At 51.4% G+C, this 13,090-nt stretch overlaps 1 protein-coding gene across 1 annotated transcript in view; it reads left to right on the top strand.

Annotated features, from left to right (window-relative positions):
* The first annotated feature begins 2,152 nt into the window (after positions 1-2,152).
* NTNG2 (netrin G2) overlaps positions 2,153-13,090 on the top strand; it is a 71,324-nt gene continuing 60,386 nt past the window's right edge. Inside the window, exon 1 of the mRNA XM_007453113.1 lies at positions 2,153-2,392. Within this exon, the coding sequence (XP_007453175.1) occupies positions 2,180-2,392 (213 nt within the window). The 5' untranslated portion in view covers positions 2,153-2,179. The remainder of the gene's footprint in view (positions 2,393-13,090) is intronic.

Here is a 13,090-nt window from a genome sequence, read left to right as displayed (position 1 = left end):
CCAAACCTTTGCCGGCCGCGCTATCTTATTTTTACTACATTTTCTCAGGTTGTAAAAATAGTCTCCAGGCGGGTTCTTTCTGAGAGTTTTCTAGCAAGAAGCACATTCAAGGCTGGACAGGCTCTGTAACACTGTTTCTCTTGAAACAGCCAGAGGTGAGATGTGAAAATGTGTCCCCCTCGGCTCATTCATCTGCATCAAGAGCCCTTCAGCCAGAGAGAGGGGCAGGGGCTGCCTTAATGCAGATTTATGATGCCCCCAGCCTGGAGCTTTGGGGCAGGGGCTGCGGACTTCTCCTGGGGAGGTGCGGAGCGGCCAGCCCCCATTTGGACAATGTCCCCCGACTCCGGCTTGTCATTTTTGGCAGGAGTGCGTTTGTGTCTGGGTGGAGAATGGAGGTTCATGGAAACGTAGTTAACTCTCCAGGACCTTCTAGGTACAATGGCTGAAGAGTCAGCAGTTTGGGAATTTAGATGCAATAATCGTAGACATAATAACCAGAATTAATAACACACGCGTTTCTGCTGTGACTCATTGCAGTAACCTTTGCTCTATCGGCTAGTATTTTTGGCCAGATCCCACACTGGGGACCAAATTCCCCTGGTGATATATATCAAGTGTCCTGGAACACCCCGCACTATTGGAGTCGTGTTTTTCACAATGTAACATTCACCTTAGTTATGTCTATTTAGGGCTTTTAAATAATTACCGGTAGCTTAAAATAGTAAAGCAATAATCATAATGGTGACCTGTTTATAAACATACCCTCTAAGGGACGATTGCAAAATTTTGGCCTTGATCGGAAAAAGCTAATATGACAAATCATTGTCACTTCGGTCCAAGTCTTCAACATCCCTAGTTTCTTACAGTTAAAAATTAAATTCACCATTTCAGAATTTTGGAGATATATTTACTGGCACCCAGTTCGTAATTGTTGGCCCACGCGTGGACCATTCTTAATCTGAACCTGTCCGCACGGCCTCATTGGCACCTGTAATTACAGCCTCATCTACGGTTTTGACATTTTGACTTGTCAGGCATGATAAAGCCACCGTTCAGTCTCGGCTCCTGGGGCTGTTTTAGAAAGTCACTGACCCCAAACAGGGGCACTTCTGCTGACCCCAACACCCCCATAAATAGGGAGAAAGCGCATCACCTTTTTAATAATGTGCCCCATCTCCAAATGTGCATCTCCTATATTAATAAAAATAACCCAGTTTCCTCGGGACACCTTGCTAATAATGCAGCCTCATTTTTTGCACATTTTGCCAGAGAGCTTTTGTTCTTAAACATCTTTACTCCCCCCCCTTCTCTATTTAATTTGTTGCAGGTGTTGTTGCTAACGAGCTCTCTCTCCTCCCTTCTTACAATGAAAGACAAGCCAGACCCCGGGTACCTGGATGGATTAGGAGCTGAAGTCTCAGAAACTTCCTAATAAGTTGCCGATGGCTGCCAGCCAAGGTCAGCTGGTTCCCATTAGCGCCCGTCTCCACCAAAGCCGAGCCAAATAAGCTGCTCCCCAGTTAACACCTCAGTCGCTTTTTTCATGCTCCAGTCCAGCTGCACAATTGTTGTCACTTTAAGCCCATATGAAAAGAAATCTCTTTTATTGGTCCAAAATGCCAAGTCCAATCCCATAGAGGGAACGTGTTTGCAGCGAACAGGTACACCTCCTGATTTTACTTTATCTTTACAACGCAGGCCGGAGGGTTGTTTTGCAGTTGTGTTGAGCGCACATCACACATTAAGGGCCCTTTAAAGACCTGGGTTGATTGGAAGGACAAAAATTAAAAGCAATCTGATCCGGCCTCATGCCAGATCCCTGCGGATTTTCTCCCTATCCCATTTCCATCCACCGTCACAATTTGAGAGTCTGCCTGATTTGATCAGATTCCCCTCTGGGAGAGGTGTGATGCCAAGGTTAGGAGGACGCCAAGTTGTGGGCAACTTCTCGATCTGCCCATCAGCAGTCTGAGAAACGCTGGCTCTGAGTTTTCCACATCGGCCTCTTGGAAAACACAAGTTCCTCGCTGTTTGCAACCTGGCAGAGTCCCTGGGACATCCGGCCTCCATCGCCTGGTAGATGTGGCTTTTCCATGCTGAGGTGGCGAGGCCCTCCTGACCCAGTCGCCACCTCTCCGGTCCCTCTCTGGGCCTCGCCCCTGGGGACTGCGCCGCCATGCTGCACCTGCTGGCTCTTTTCCTGCACTGCCTCCCGCTGGCCTCTGGGGACTACGACATCTGCAAATCCTGGGTGACCACGGATGAAGGCCCCACCTGGGAGTTCTATGCCTGCCAGCCCAAGGCGATGCGTCTGAAGGACTATGTCAAGGTGAAGGTGGAGCCCTCCGGCATCACGTGCGGAGACCCCCCTGAGAGATTCTGCTCCCATGTAAGTCAGCCCCACCCCGCCGTTCTGTTCGCTCAGGCCAAGTGGGTGGGGGTCTGGGCCGGACCCTGGGGGTGGGTGAGCAGAGTGGGAGGACCAAGATGCAAGGTTGACTTTCCTGCGTGTAGGTTTGGGGTCAGGTCTCTGTCCCACCTTGGAAACGTGCCAAAGCAAAGGTGACCCTGAGGATGCTGGGGTCACGTGACGTGGTTCTTTGGGGTGGGGAGATTCTTGGCCAGGTGATCACTAGATCCTTTCCTCTTGAGAAAACCACAGTACTAGTCAGTTCCCCAGCCCTGCAGATAAGCCCCGCCTCTCTCGTAGGAAGTCAGCATCTGGGCGAGCGAGCAAAGTACTATTTGCAGCATTGCACTCTGACCTCCCTCTGTTCGTCCCTTTGTGGTGCCACCTCCTATTCTACCCAATCCAATCCAGCAAGCAGATTTGGCAAGCGAGGGAATGCCAAGCACCGAGCTGGCACTTTGCAGGGGAAGGTTTGATGGCAGTGCAGAGGGCATTCGTAAGGGAGGACAGAAGGGGTCAGAGCAGGGCGGGTGGTGTGGCTGGTGCCATTTCTGATTCCACCCCTATGTGCAGTGACCACAGTCACTGGTTAAGTCAGGGGGAAGGCAAGCTTTCAGGCGTTGTCACCTGAGTCCCTAGTTAGAGAAAGTTGGAGTCTTAGAGCCACGGAGTACATCAGTACTCAAGTAACATTAACAACAGCAACAACAATAACAGCGGGGATCATTTATACAGGCCCCTGAGTGTGGAGGCTAAGAGCTCAATACGAGTCATTCCATGGAGTCCTCCACTCAGCTGAGCTGGGTTGATTCTGTGTTGTACAAAGTAGGAATTTCAGGGGGTGAGCTCTGGACCAGTGGCATCTCTGGGCCACTACTCCATCATCTGTAAAGTGTGTACACTAATAGCACACACTCAAGTCGCTGTAAGGAGTAAGTGAGCTAATGCACCCTAAAATGCTCAGACTAGGGTCTGGCACAGAGCAAGCGCCCCTAGGTGTTAGCTATTGTCATTCCCATTGTACAGATGGAGAAACTGAGGTCCAAAGTCACAGCCCAGGAAGTGATGAAGCTATGATTTGAGTGTCTGGCTCCAGAGTCACTGAGCTAATCTGCCTCCCGAGAGACACCTTCCCACTGGGCAGAGCCCCGGGTCGGGCAGGAGGCTGGACAGGGCAGCCAGGCTGCAGGAGCCACAGGAAGGGCTCAGTGTCATCCTCGGGTGGCTGCTGCCTTCATGTGTCCTGCGGGGAGCCTCCAGGTCTCTGGGTTTATGGCTGGACTGAGCCGGTGTCCCCACTGGGCTCCTGAGGAGGCCTCAGTCCCGTGGGGCGCTTGGGTCAGCCTGGGAAGGTAGGTTCCCACTTGGATGGTCACTGTGGGTGGTGGCTGGGCTGGGGAGAGAGGGAGGGAGGGAGGAGAAGGCAGCACAGGGCAGAGTCCCACTGCACTGAGGACCCCAGGGCTTTGCTGGCTCAGGGACAGGCAAGGGGGCTGGCCCCTGAAGGTCAGGGCCAAGGCCAGCACCGGGGGAGCCCAGCTCTGAGTCCACACCTGAAGCTGGCTGCCCACCCCAGCTCACGTAAGGACTTCTCCACACACTCCCTGAACAGAGTCAACCGCTGCCTCTTGTATTAAGAGTCTTGACTGTATTTCTTCTTCTGAATATTAATCGTCTTAATGTTCTGGGGGCGGGGCCGTGGGGCGGGGTACCTAAATCATAAATCACTGGACCAGCTTCTGGTCAAGGCTTGAGGGGTGGAGATGACCATCAAATGCAAGTCTGAGGCCCTCTCCTGGCTCAGGATGCCCTTGGCCCTGGGCCTCCGCCCTGCCCCCACTCACACACAGAGAACCCAGCGCAGCTGCCGGGGTGGAGTGGTCACCCCGCCACAGTCCTAATGCCACCCAGCATGGGTCCTTGAGCTGTGCAAGGAGCATTCATGCCCTTCCTGTCCTCTCCTGGGAAGACCGGTGAGGAGGCGGCAGGGGAGGAACAGCATCTCCCTCGGTGTCCTGACACCTGTCTGATGGACTTAAATATTTCATGATGGGCTTCCATCCGGTTCTGCCCTTGATTACAAATGTGCAGCCAACGAGGATGCGGAGGCTGCCTAGGCTGGCTTCTGCAGGGAGGAGGGGGTCACATCCGGATGGATTCAAACCCCCCCACCCCACCCCACTGTTTATTGCAGCTTCCCTAAGCAGGTTCTGTGCATGTCTCATTAAATCATCTCTAGGATGCTTTGAGGTGGGGACTCTTCTAATCCCATTGTAGGGATTAGAAAGCATTGGCTAAATCCCGCCAAGGTCACTCGGTCTAGAGGGCAGGCTGGGAACTTGTACGTGGCCAGGACCCATGCTTATGCACCCGACGGCCCAGCCTTCCCTCTCTGAGCTTTGGTGAAGCAGAGATGATGGTGTAGGCAAGTCACAGTGCCAGTGGAAAGATGCAGCCCCGCCATGGGTGTCCTGGCAAGTAGTAGGTACTCCATGTGTGGTAGCTGTTATTTGCTTACTGTTGTGGCTATTATGTCCTTGGTTGTGTCTGGGCCTTTGTCTCTTTGCCTCTCTCCAGCCTTGGGGATGCCACGCCCTGTATTCCTGGTCTCAGGGCAGCAGGTGGTGGATGTGTGCTCAGGAAGCGTTCACTCCTCTAGCCACGGCCGGTGGCGCCACCAGGGGGCGCCCTAGTGGTACCCAGGTGGCCCTCTGCCCCCTTAGCCTTACAATAGCCCAGGGATTTCCTGGCACCCCTCCTGCGGCGAGCCTGTCCTAACATCCACCCAAACGGAGCATGAGCCCTGGGGCACCCTGAGGTTGCAAGAGGGGCCACGGAACGACTGCCCCTTTCAGGCTTCAGTGTGCAGACCCTCTCTCCCGCCTTGGACTTGTGTATTTCCGCAAGGCCACCTGAGAACTGAATTGTAAATTCCAGCCTGGGGAGGAAGGCGAGCGGGGAGGAAGACCAAGATAAATGAACAAAAAACCTATTGGCTCCAAATGCACAATGAGAATTAATAGGGCTGAGCTCTCAACCAAGGATTCTTGGGCAAGGGTGAAATTTCAATGAGGGCTGCGGGAGAAGGCGGGCGGCCTCCCACCCCTGACCCCCAGGGCCTGGCTGGAGAGGACCAGCCTTCTGAGGCTGCAGGGCCAGGGAGAAGGAGGGAGAGGCAGCGCCCGCAAGGGCTTCTCAGCCCCTAGCAGGACCCCTTTGGGATGGGGAGGGCACTGTTGGGTTAGGGGAGCAGCCCCGCAGAGCTTCGAAAGAGCGGTCGCCAGCCAGCTGCCTGCGCTGCCGTGAAAGGAAGGGGGAAACCCTGTCCTCGTGCCTTGAGGCTCAGGAGAGAGACGGTGAGAAAAGAGGGTGGGGGGCATAGACCAGGCAGGTGGTGTTTAAAATGATTCTACAGCTAGCTACACACTGCTGCCCAAAGTGTAGTCCCTGGACTCGCCTTGTTAGAAATGCAGACCACCCCCCCCCCGGCCCCGCCCCAGACCCGCTGAGCCAGAAGCTGCATTTTAACGAGAAGTCCAGGTAATTCGGATGCACGCGGGGAATGCTCTGAGGAACACTGCTCTACGTGATCTGTCAGTGATGGGTGATACTTACTATGGATGATGGACAGACAGGAGGCCTGTGGTTGCCGTGGGACCTTTGCAGGGTAAGGAGGTGTCGCCACTGCTGAAGGAGAAAGGCAGAGAGCAGGAGGGGTGGAGGTCCCAGGGGTGAGGGGTGAAGCTGGGAGCTCAGATTCCTGAATGTTGGAGACCTGGCGGAAGGTTCCAGAAAGGTGGTGTGCTATCCCGACAAGAGCCACAGGCCTGGAATCTGAAGACCGGAGCTTGCACCCCCGATTTGCTGCTTGTGGGCTGGGTGATCTGGGGCAATCTTTCAATTTTCTGAGCCTCAGTTTCCCCACGTAATGGGACATGGCTGCCTTGCCCACCTCTCCAACTTCCTGGGAGAAGGAAGTGCCTTTCAGAATAACTGAAAGCGCTTAAAGAGTGCAAGTTCTCTTCTAGGGTGAGGCTTTGATGGTGTCGTTGATCCAGTCTTGAGCATCTTGGTTTTTCCATGGTGAAATAGCTGAACGTTAAATGTTTCATCTAAGGAGACTCGAGCACACGGAGGTGCCTGGGTCTTGGTGCACAGGAAAACCCAGAGATGGTCACGAAGGCGTATCTTAGAGCACACGTCTTCCTCAGAACCTGCTTTGCCTTCTCTGTGCCTCTGTATACCCAGACGCAGAGCAAATGGCCCCAACCCTACCCCATGGGGTCCGCTGGGCTGATGACTGCAGAGGGCAGGTGGGTCCCGGGGGCCTCAAGCCCCTCCCCACCATGACACTGAACACCACGTGCAGAATCAAGGTCACAGATGCCATGCCTCCTGCCAGACCTTGATGTTCACGAAACGTTTCCATCCAGCAGCACTGAACTCACCAGCCCACTGGCTCAGGTCTCCTTTCCCCTATGCGTTCTGTCCCCAAACCCACAGAGGACAGCCTGGGGACACCCTTCCCCACCCCTCCCTCCCCTCCCCGTCACAGCCCTCCTGTCCCGTTTCCGGGGCTGAGCTCATGCCAGGTACAGCTGTGATGGGACAGTGCAATAACTCCTGCAAATCCAAATAAACAACAAGAGAAACACAGCAGGTGTTAAGGGTGGTGCACAACTAACTACGGGTGGGTGAGACTGAGACTTAACGTTAAGGAGCTTGAGAAGGATGAGGGCGCAACCCCCCCCCCCCCCCCCACCCCCGCACCATATGCTCTAGCTCACCACAGGGTTTCCTGCCTCCTTGCCTTGGCCCGTGCTGCCTCCTCCGCCTTCTTTGCTTCCTTCATTTCCGAGGCTTTCGTGTTTACCTAGATTACCTCATTTTTTGAGGTTCAGGTTGGACCCACCTCCCCCAGGAGGCCGTCCTTGACTCCCTAGCCCAGGTGGATTAGAAGGCCCCATCTGGTCACATCTGTGTCATTGGGCTTACAGATGTGGCGTACTGGTTAAGAGTTCAGGCTCTAGAGGCAGAGCGGTAGAGGCTGGAATCCCCTGCTGTGTGACCTTTGGCATGAAGCTTAACCTCTCTGAGTCTCATTTCCTTAAATGGGACTATTGATGGAATACGCATTTGGAACTGTCATGAGCACAGTGCCTGGAGTCAATGGTCAATCCATGCTCATTATTCTACTCCTGATGTTTGCCTCCCCCTTGGACTGTGAGCTCCCCAGAGGCAGGGCTGCCTCGTTCATCTTTGCATCCCTCCCTCTTGGCTCAGTTAATTCTCAGAAGGCATTTACCGAACCAATGGATGGGTGGGTGGAGGGACAGTGTGGTCCAGGAAGGCTTCTCGGAGGAGGAGAGATTGGGGCTGACTCTTACAGGAATAACTAGGTTTCAGTCGGGACAGAGGAGGCACCAAAGGCCTCTACTTATCTCCATTTGAGTCCCTGTTCTGTAGGATTTTCAATCAGTTGACACCAGGAGGTCTGCACAGTTCTGTCCTTAAGCAGGAAGTGATTTTGGAACCTGAGCTTCCCCCAGCCTTTAGTTAAAGCCACTCAGTCTCTTGAAATGCCCGACGCACGGCCCAGCCTGGGACAAGAATAGTTCCATGCGTGACATCTTGTTGCTTGGTGAAGTCTTCCTGGGGAGCAGACGAGTGACAGGATGGGAGCAGCGCTGCCTGCGAGGGCCGGGCCCACACGACTGAGATCCTGGCCTCTTACTCTTCTTAAGGGAATGAGTTTGGGTCCAGACACTCCACGGAGGGTAGGGGGCAGGGCCTCTGGAGTGCCAGGGGGAAGGGAAATGGCCTGGAGGACACATCTTTCCAAAGAGTGTCAGAGACTTAGAGGTTCTAGAACTTTTCCCCAGGCTCATCCGCCTCTTCCCTCTCTACATTCCCTGGCCCTGATTTTTCATATATTTCCATTTTTCTCCCTTAATGCATGTATAACACAAGCTGCCTTGTTAAATCCCACGTGTGACAAGGCAGGGGGTGGATGGATGGATGGACAGGCAGGCCACTCCAGCTGTGGATGAGAACTTGAGGTTTGGGATGGGGCAAACGGGGGCCCATGCTCATCCCACTCCTTCTGGGTTGTGGGACTTTGGATAAGTCCCTCTGGCTCTGAGCCTCGGTTTTCCCATCTGAAAATTGGGATGATGCTAAACAGAATCTCAAAGGAAGGTCGTACAGATGAGATGAGACAAAGCGTGTAGAGCCCTCAGCTGGGTGCCTGGCACAAAATGAATGTTTCCCAAAAGGGATTTTTTTCCCCCCATCCTAGAATTTAGCATGAGAAACAAAAGAAGTAAAAAAGTAGAAAATAACAGAAGAGGAGCCTATTAGCCAAGTGTGTAAGATGGGGTATAGTCAGCATGTGCTGTGGGAGTTCAGGGGGGGAAGGCAGGGCACCGGCTTGGTCTGGGTTGGTCTATGACCTTGAAGGGTTGGAGGATTCAGAAGAGTGATGATGAAGCAGAAAGAATCGCAATTGCAGAGATGCAGGTAGGGGTCCGTGTGACGTGAGGGGAGAGTATGTGGGTGATGGGGAGGGGATGACCCACTCCACCTGTTTGTTTCATCACCCCACCCCCCACCCCGCTCCCTGTAGGCCTGTGGGCGGGGCTGTTATTGTGCCATTGGACGGAGGAATAGACCAAGGCTCCCCAAGGCCCACTAATGGTGGAGCTGGGATGCAACCTTCCTCTGCCTGGCTCCTAACCACTCTCTAGTGTCAGGGGGGTTAGGCCAAGGGTGTCGGGGTAGGAGAGGAGGGGCAGAGCAGTGGGCATGCAAAGACCTGAGGGAGCCCACAGGGCATGGGTTTCCTGAGCCGCAGGGCCGAACAGAGCTTGGCAGGCTCAAAGAAGCAGGTTCCAAGCTGCGGCCCCTCACCCTCACTGCCCCAGTAAGGGGGTCCAGGCTGCAAAGCTCTGTTCCTGTCCCACAGCCCAGGACCCAGGCTTTCCTGCCTCAGACCTGGCCAGGGCCTACTTGGCCCACGAGGATGCTCAGCTCCTACCTGGAGGGGACCGGAGTGATGGGGAAAGTGGGAAATGGCAGATGATGCGTGGTTCTGTTCATCTTTGGTTTGCAAGTTCTGATTTGTTTTTCATCACAGCATATTTGCTTAAATAGATGAAAACGTGTTTCTAATTCCCCAAGCACACACCAACTGCTGGCGCTGGTGGGGGGTGGGTGGCGTGTCGGAGTAGCACGAGCGCAGGATGCGAGCCGGGCGGTGCTGGGCCCCGACAGAGTCTCCTCGCTGCTGGGGCAGCTCCTTAGCCTCAGTTCCCCCAACTGGGCAACGATGGGGTTTGGCTAGATTAACCACTTCTCCCAGCATCCCTGCCTGATTGTAGATACATTCTCAGAGTTTGGTAAAAATCTATGCTGGGGTTCAGCCTTGGTCTCAAACGGACAAAGTGAGGGGCTCCAGTGCAGACAGAAGGGTTCCAAGTGCATATCCTGTGCTCAGCACAGCACTAGGCTTTTTTTCAAGTTCAAATCCCTTTATTATAGTAGTCTATTAAAGGAAAATCAAAACAAAGAAAAACAAAGCTATGGGCTAAAAACATAATGGTACATCACATCGTTTCCCCTTGGTCTCTGCTTCTAAATTATTTTACAAATTTTTAAATTGAGGTATAATTGACGTAGAAGATTGTATTAGTTTTAGGTGTACTGTACAACATGATGATTTGATGTAGGTACATACTGTGAAAGGATTACCACTGTAAGTTTAGTTAATATCCATCACCACGCACAGTTAAAATTTTTTTCTTGTGGTGAAGGCATTTAAAAATATTTTTTAATTAAAAGAATTGAGGTGAGGGCTTCCCTGGTGGTGCAGTGGTTGAGAGTCTGCCTGCCGATGAAGGGGACACGGGTTCGAGCCCCGGTCCGGGAAGATCCCACATGCCGCGGCTAGGCCCATGAGCCATGGCCGCGGAGCCTGTGCTCCGCAACGGGAGAGGCCACAACAGTGAGAGGCCCGCATACCGCAAAAAAATAAAAATTAAAAAAATAAAAGTTAAAAAAAAAATTGAGGTGATAGTCACATAACATGAAATTAACCATTAAATTTTTTAAAGTTGGGGTAAAATATATGACATAAAATTTGCCTTTTTAACCATTTTTAAGTTGTGCGTTTAGCACATTCATGATGTTGTGTAACCAGATGGGAAACCCCGTCTCCCTCAGCAGCCACTCGCCGTTCCTCCTTCCCCCAGCCCCTGGCAACCACTAGTCTGCTATATGTCTCTCACATTTGCCTATTCCAGACATTGCATATAAATGGAATCACGCAGTGTGTGACTTTCTGTATCTGGCTTCCTTCACTCAGCTCGAGTGAGGTAACGTTCTCGAGCTTCCTCCATATTGTAGCTATTGTATTGTACTCCATTCCTTTTGATGGCCGAATAATATTCCACTGTATGCACTACCACATTTTGTTCATTCATTGGTTGCTGGGCATTTGGGTTGTTTCCACTTTGGGGCTATTATGAATAATATTTTATGAACATTTACATACAAGGTTTTGAGTGGACATATGTTTTAATTCCTCTTGGGTCTATACCTAGGAGTGGAATTGCTGGGTCATATGGTAATTTTATTTTTTATTTATTTATTTTTTAAATAAATTTATTTATGTGTTTGTTTATTTTTGGCTGCGTTGGGTCTCCGTTGCTGCGCGCGGGCTTTCTCTCCAGTTGCAGCGAGCCGGGGCTACCCTTCGTTGCAGTGTGCAGGCTTCTCATTGCGTTGGCTTCTCTTTGTCGCGGAGCGTGGGCTCTAGGCGCACGGGCTTCGGTAGCTGTGGCACGCGGGCTCAGTAGTTATAAGGACTATCATGTTAAAATAATCTGCATGAGCTGCTTAAAACTGGGATATTTATCTTCTCTCATATCTGATCCACCTGTAGGTCTACCTTCCAACTACGTTCAAAATCCAACCATTCCATTTCTCAACTATGACCTCATCCCAGTCATCACGTTCACTACACTAGATTACTGCACACTCCCCCTTAGAATTCTTTGCTTCTATACTTTCCCCCTATGCCACAGGGTCTCTCCCCACAGCAGCATGAGTGGCCCTTTTATTTATTTTTATTTATTTTTTTTTCTTGCGTTATGCGGGCCTCTCACTGTTGTGGCCTCTCCCATTTGCGGAGCACAGGCTCCGGACGCGCAGGCTCAGCGGCCATGGCTCACGGGCCCAGCCGCTCCGCGGCATGTGGGATCTTCCCGAAACGGGGCACGAACCCGCGTCTCCTGCATCGGCAGGCGGACTCTCAAGCACTGCGCCACCAGGGAAGCCCAGATTTAAGTTTTTAAGGAACTGCCAAACTGTTTTCCAGGGCAGCTGCACCATATTACATTCCTACCCGCTCTGTACAAGGGTTCCAATTTCTCCAGGTCCTTGCCAACGTTTGTTATTTTCCGTCTTTGTTTTTTAGTATAATGGCTAACCTGGTTGGTGTGAGGTGGTATCTCATTAGGATTTTGATTTTCATGTCCCTAATGACTAATGATGCTGGATATTATGTGCTTATTGACCATTTATGTATCTTCTTTGGAGAAATATATATTCAAGTCTTTTGCCCATTTTTTCATTGGGTTGTCTTTTTGTTGTTGAGTAGTACATGTTTTTTATATATTCTGGATACTAAATCCTTATCAGATATATGATTTGCAAATATTTCCCCCATTCTACAGGTAGTCTTTCATTCTCTTGATTGTGTCCTTTTAGGCACAATTTTTTTTATTATTTTAGTGAAGTCTAATTCATCTCTTTTTCCCCTGTGCTTTTGGTGTCATATCTAAGAAATCATTGCTAAATTCAAGCTCACGAGTGCTTACCCCTACGTTTTCTTCTAAGACTTTAAGAGTTTTCACTCTTATAGTTAGATCTTTGATCCATTTTGAGTTAATTTTTGTATATGATGTCAGACAAGCATCCAACTTCAGTCTTTTACATGTGGATATACGCTTTTCCCAACACCATATGTGGAAAAGACTGTTCTTTCCCCATGGAATGGTCTTGACACCCTTGTTGAAAATCAGTTGACCATAGACGTATGGGTTTATTTCTGGACTCTCAGATCTATTCCATTGAGGCACTGAGCAGTCTATGTGCAGTATTTCATCTAACCCTCCCAAATATCCCTCATGGTGGAAACAACCTTTATCTTATTGTCCCCATTTTACAGATGAGAAAACTGAGAGTCTAATACTGAATGGCAAAGTCCAGGCCCAAACTCAGACCCTAGTCATTCAACCTCCCGAGGAGGGAGGAAGTCCAAATGCTCACCCCTCCTCCCTCCCTTTCTCTCCCACCTCCATCCTTTCCCCCCTCTTTTTCTCCTTTTTTCCTAACTTATCCTTTAAGCTGGGATGTTAACTGTGATTCCCAGAGGAGGGTATCTGGGGAGGGGATGTCATGACCTGTGACCTCTCTGGTCTCCAAATATCTCCTGCTTCCACTTCACCTCTTCCCCTCCCCTGCTCATCAGGGCACCAGATTCTGTGTCTCCATCTTTGCTACACGGGCTGTGCTTGCACAAAGTAGGCGATAAAGAAATGCTGGTGAGGGCTTCCCTGGTGGCGCAGTGCTTGAGAGTCCGCCTGCCGATGCAGGAGACGCGGGTTCGTGCCCCGT

Source organism: Lipotes vexillifer, unplaced genomic scaffold, assembly GCF_000442215.2.
Source record: "Lipotes vexillifer unplaced genomic scaffold, Lipotes_vexillifer_v1.1 scaffold149, whole genome shotgun sequence".
In the NCBI taxonomy this organism is placed as follows: domain Eukaryota; kingdom Metazoa; phylum Chordata; class Mammalia; order Artiodactyla; family Lipotidae; genus Lipotes; species Lipotes vexillifer.
This window is presented reverse-complemented; position numbering and strand designations above follow the sequence as displayed.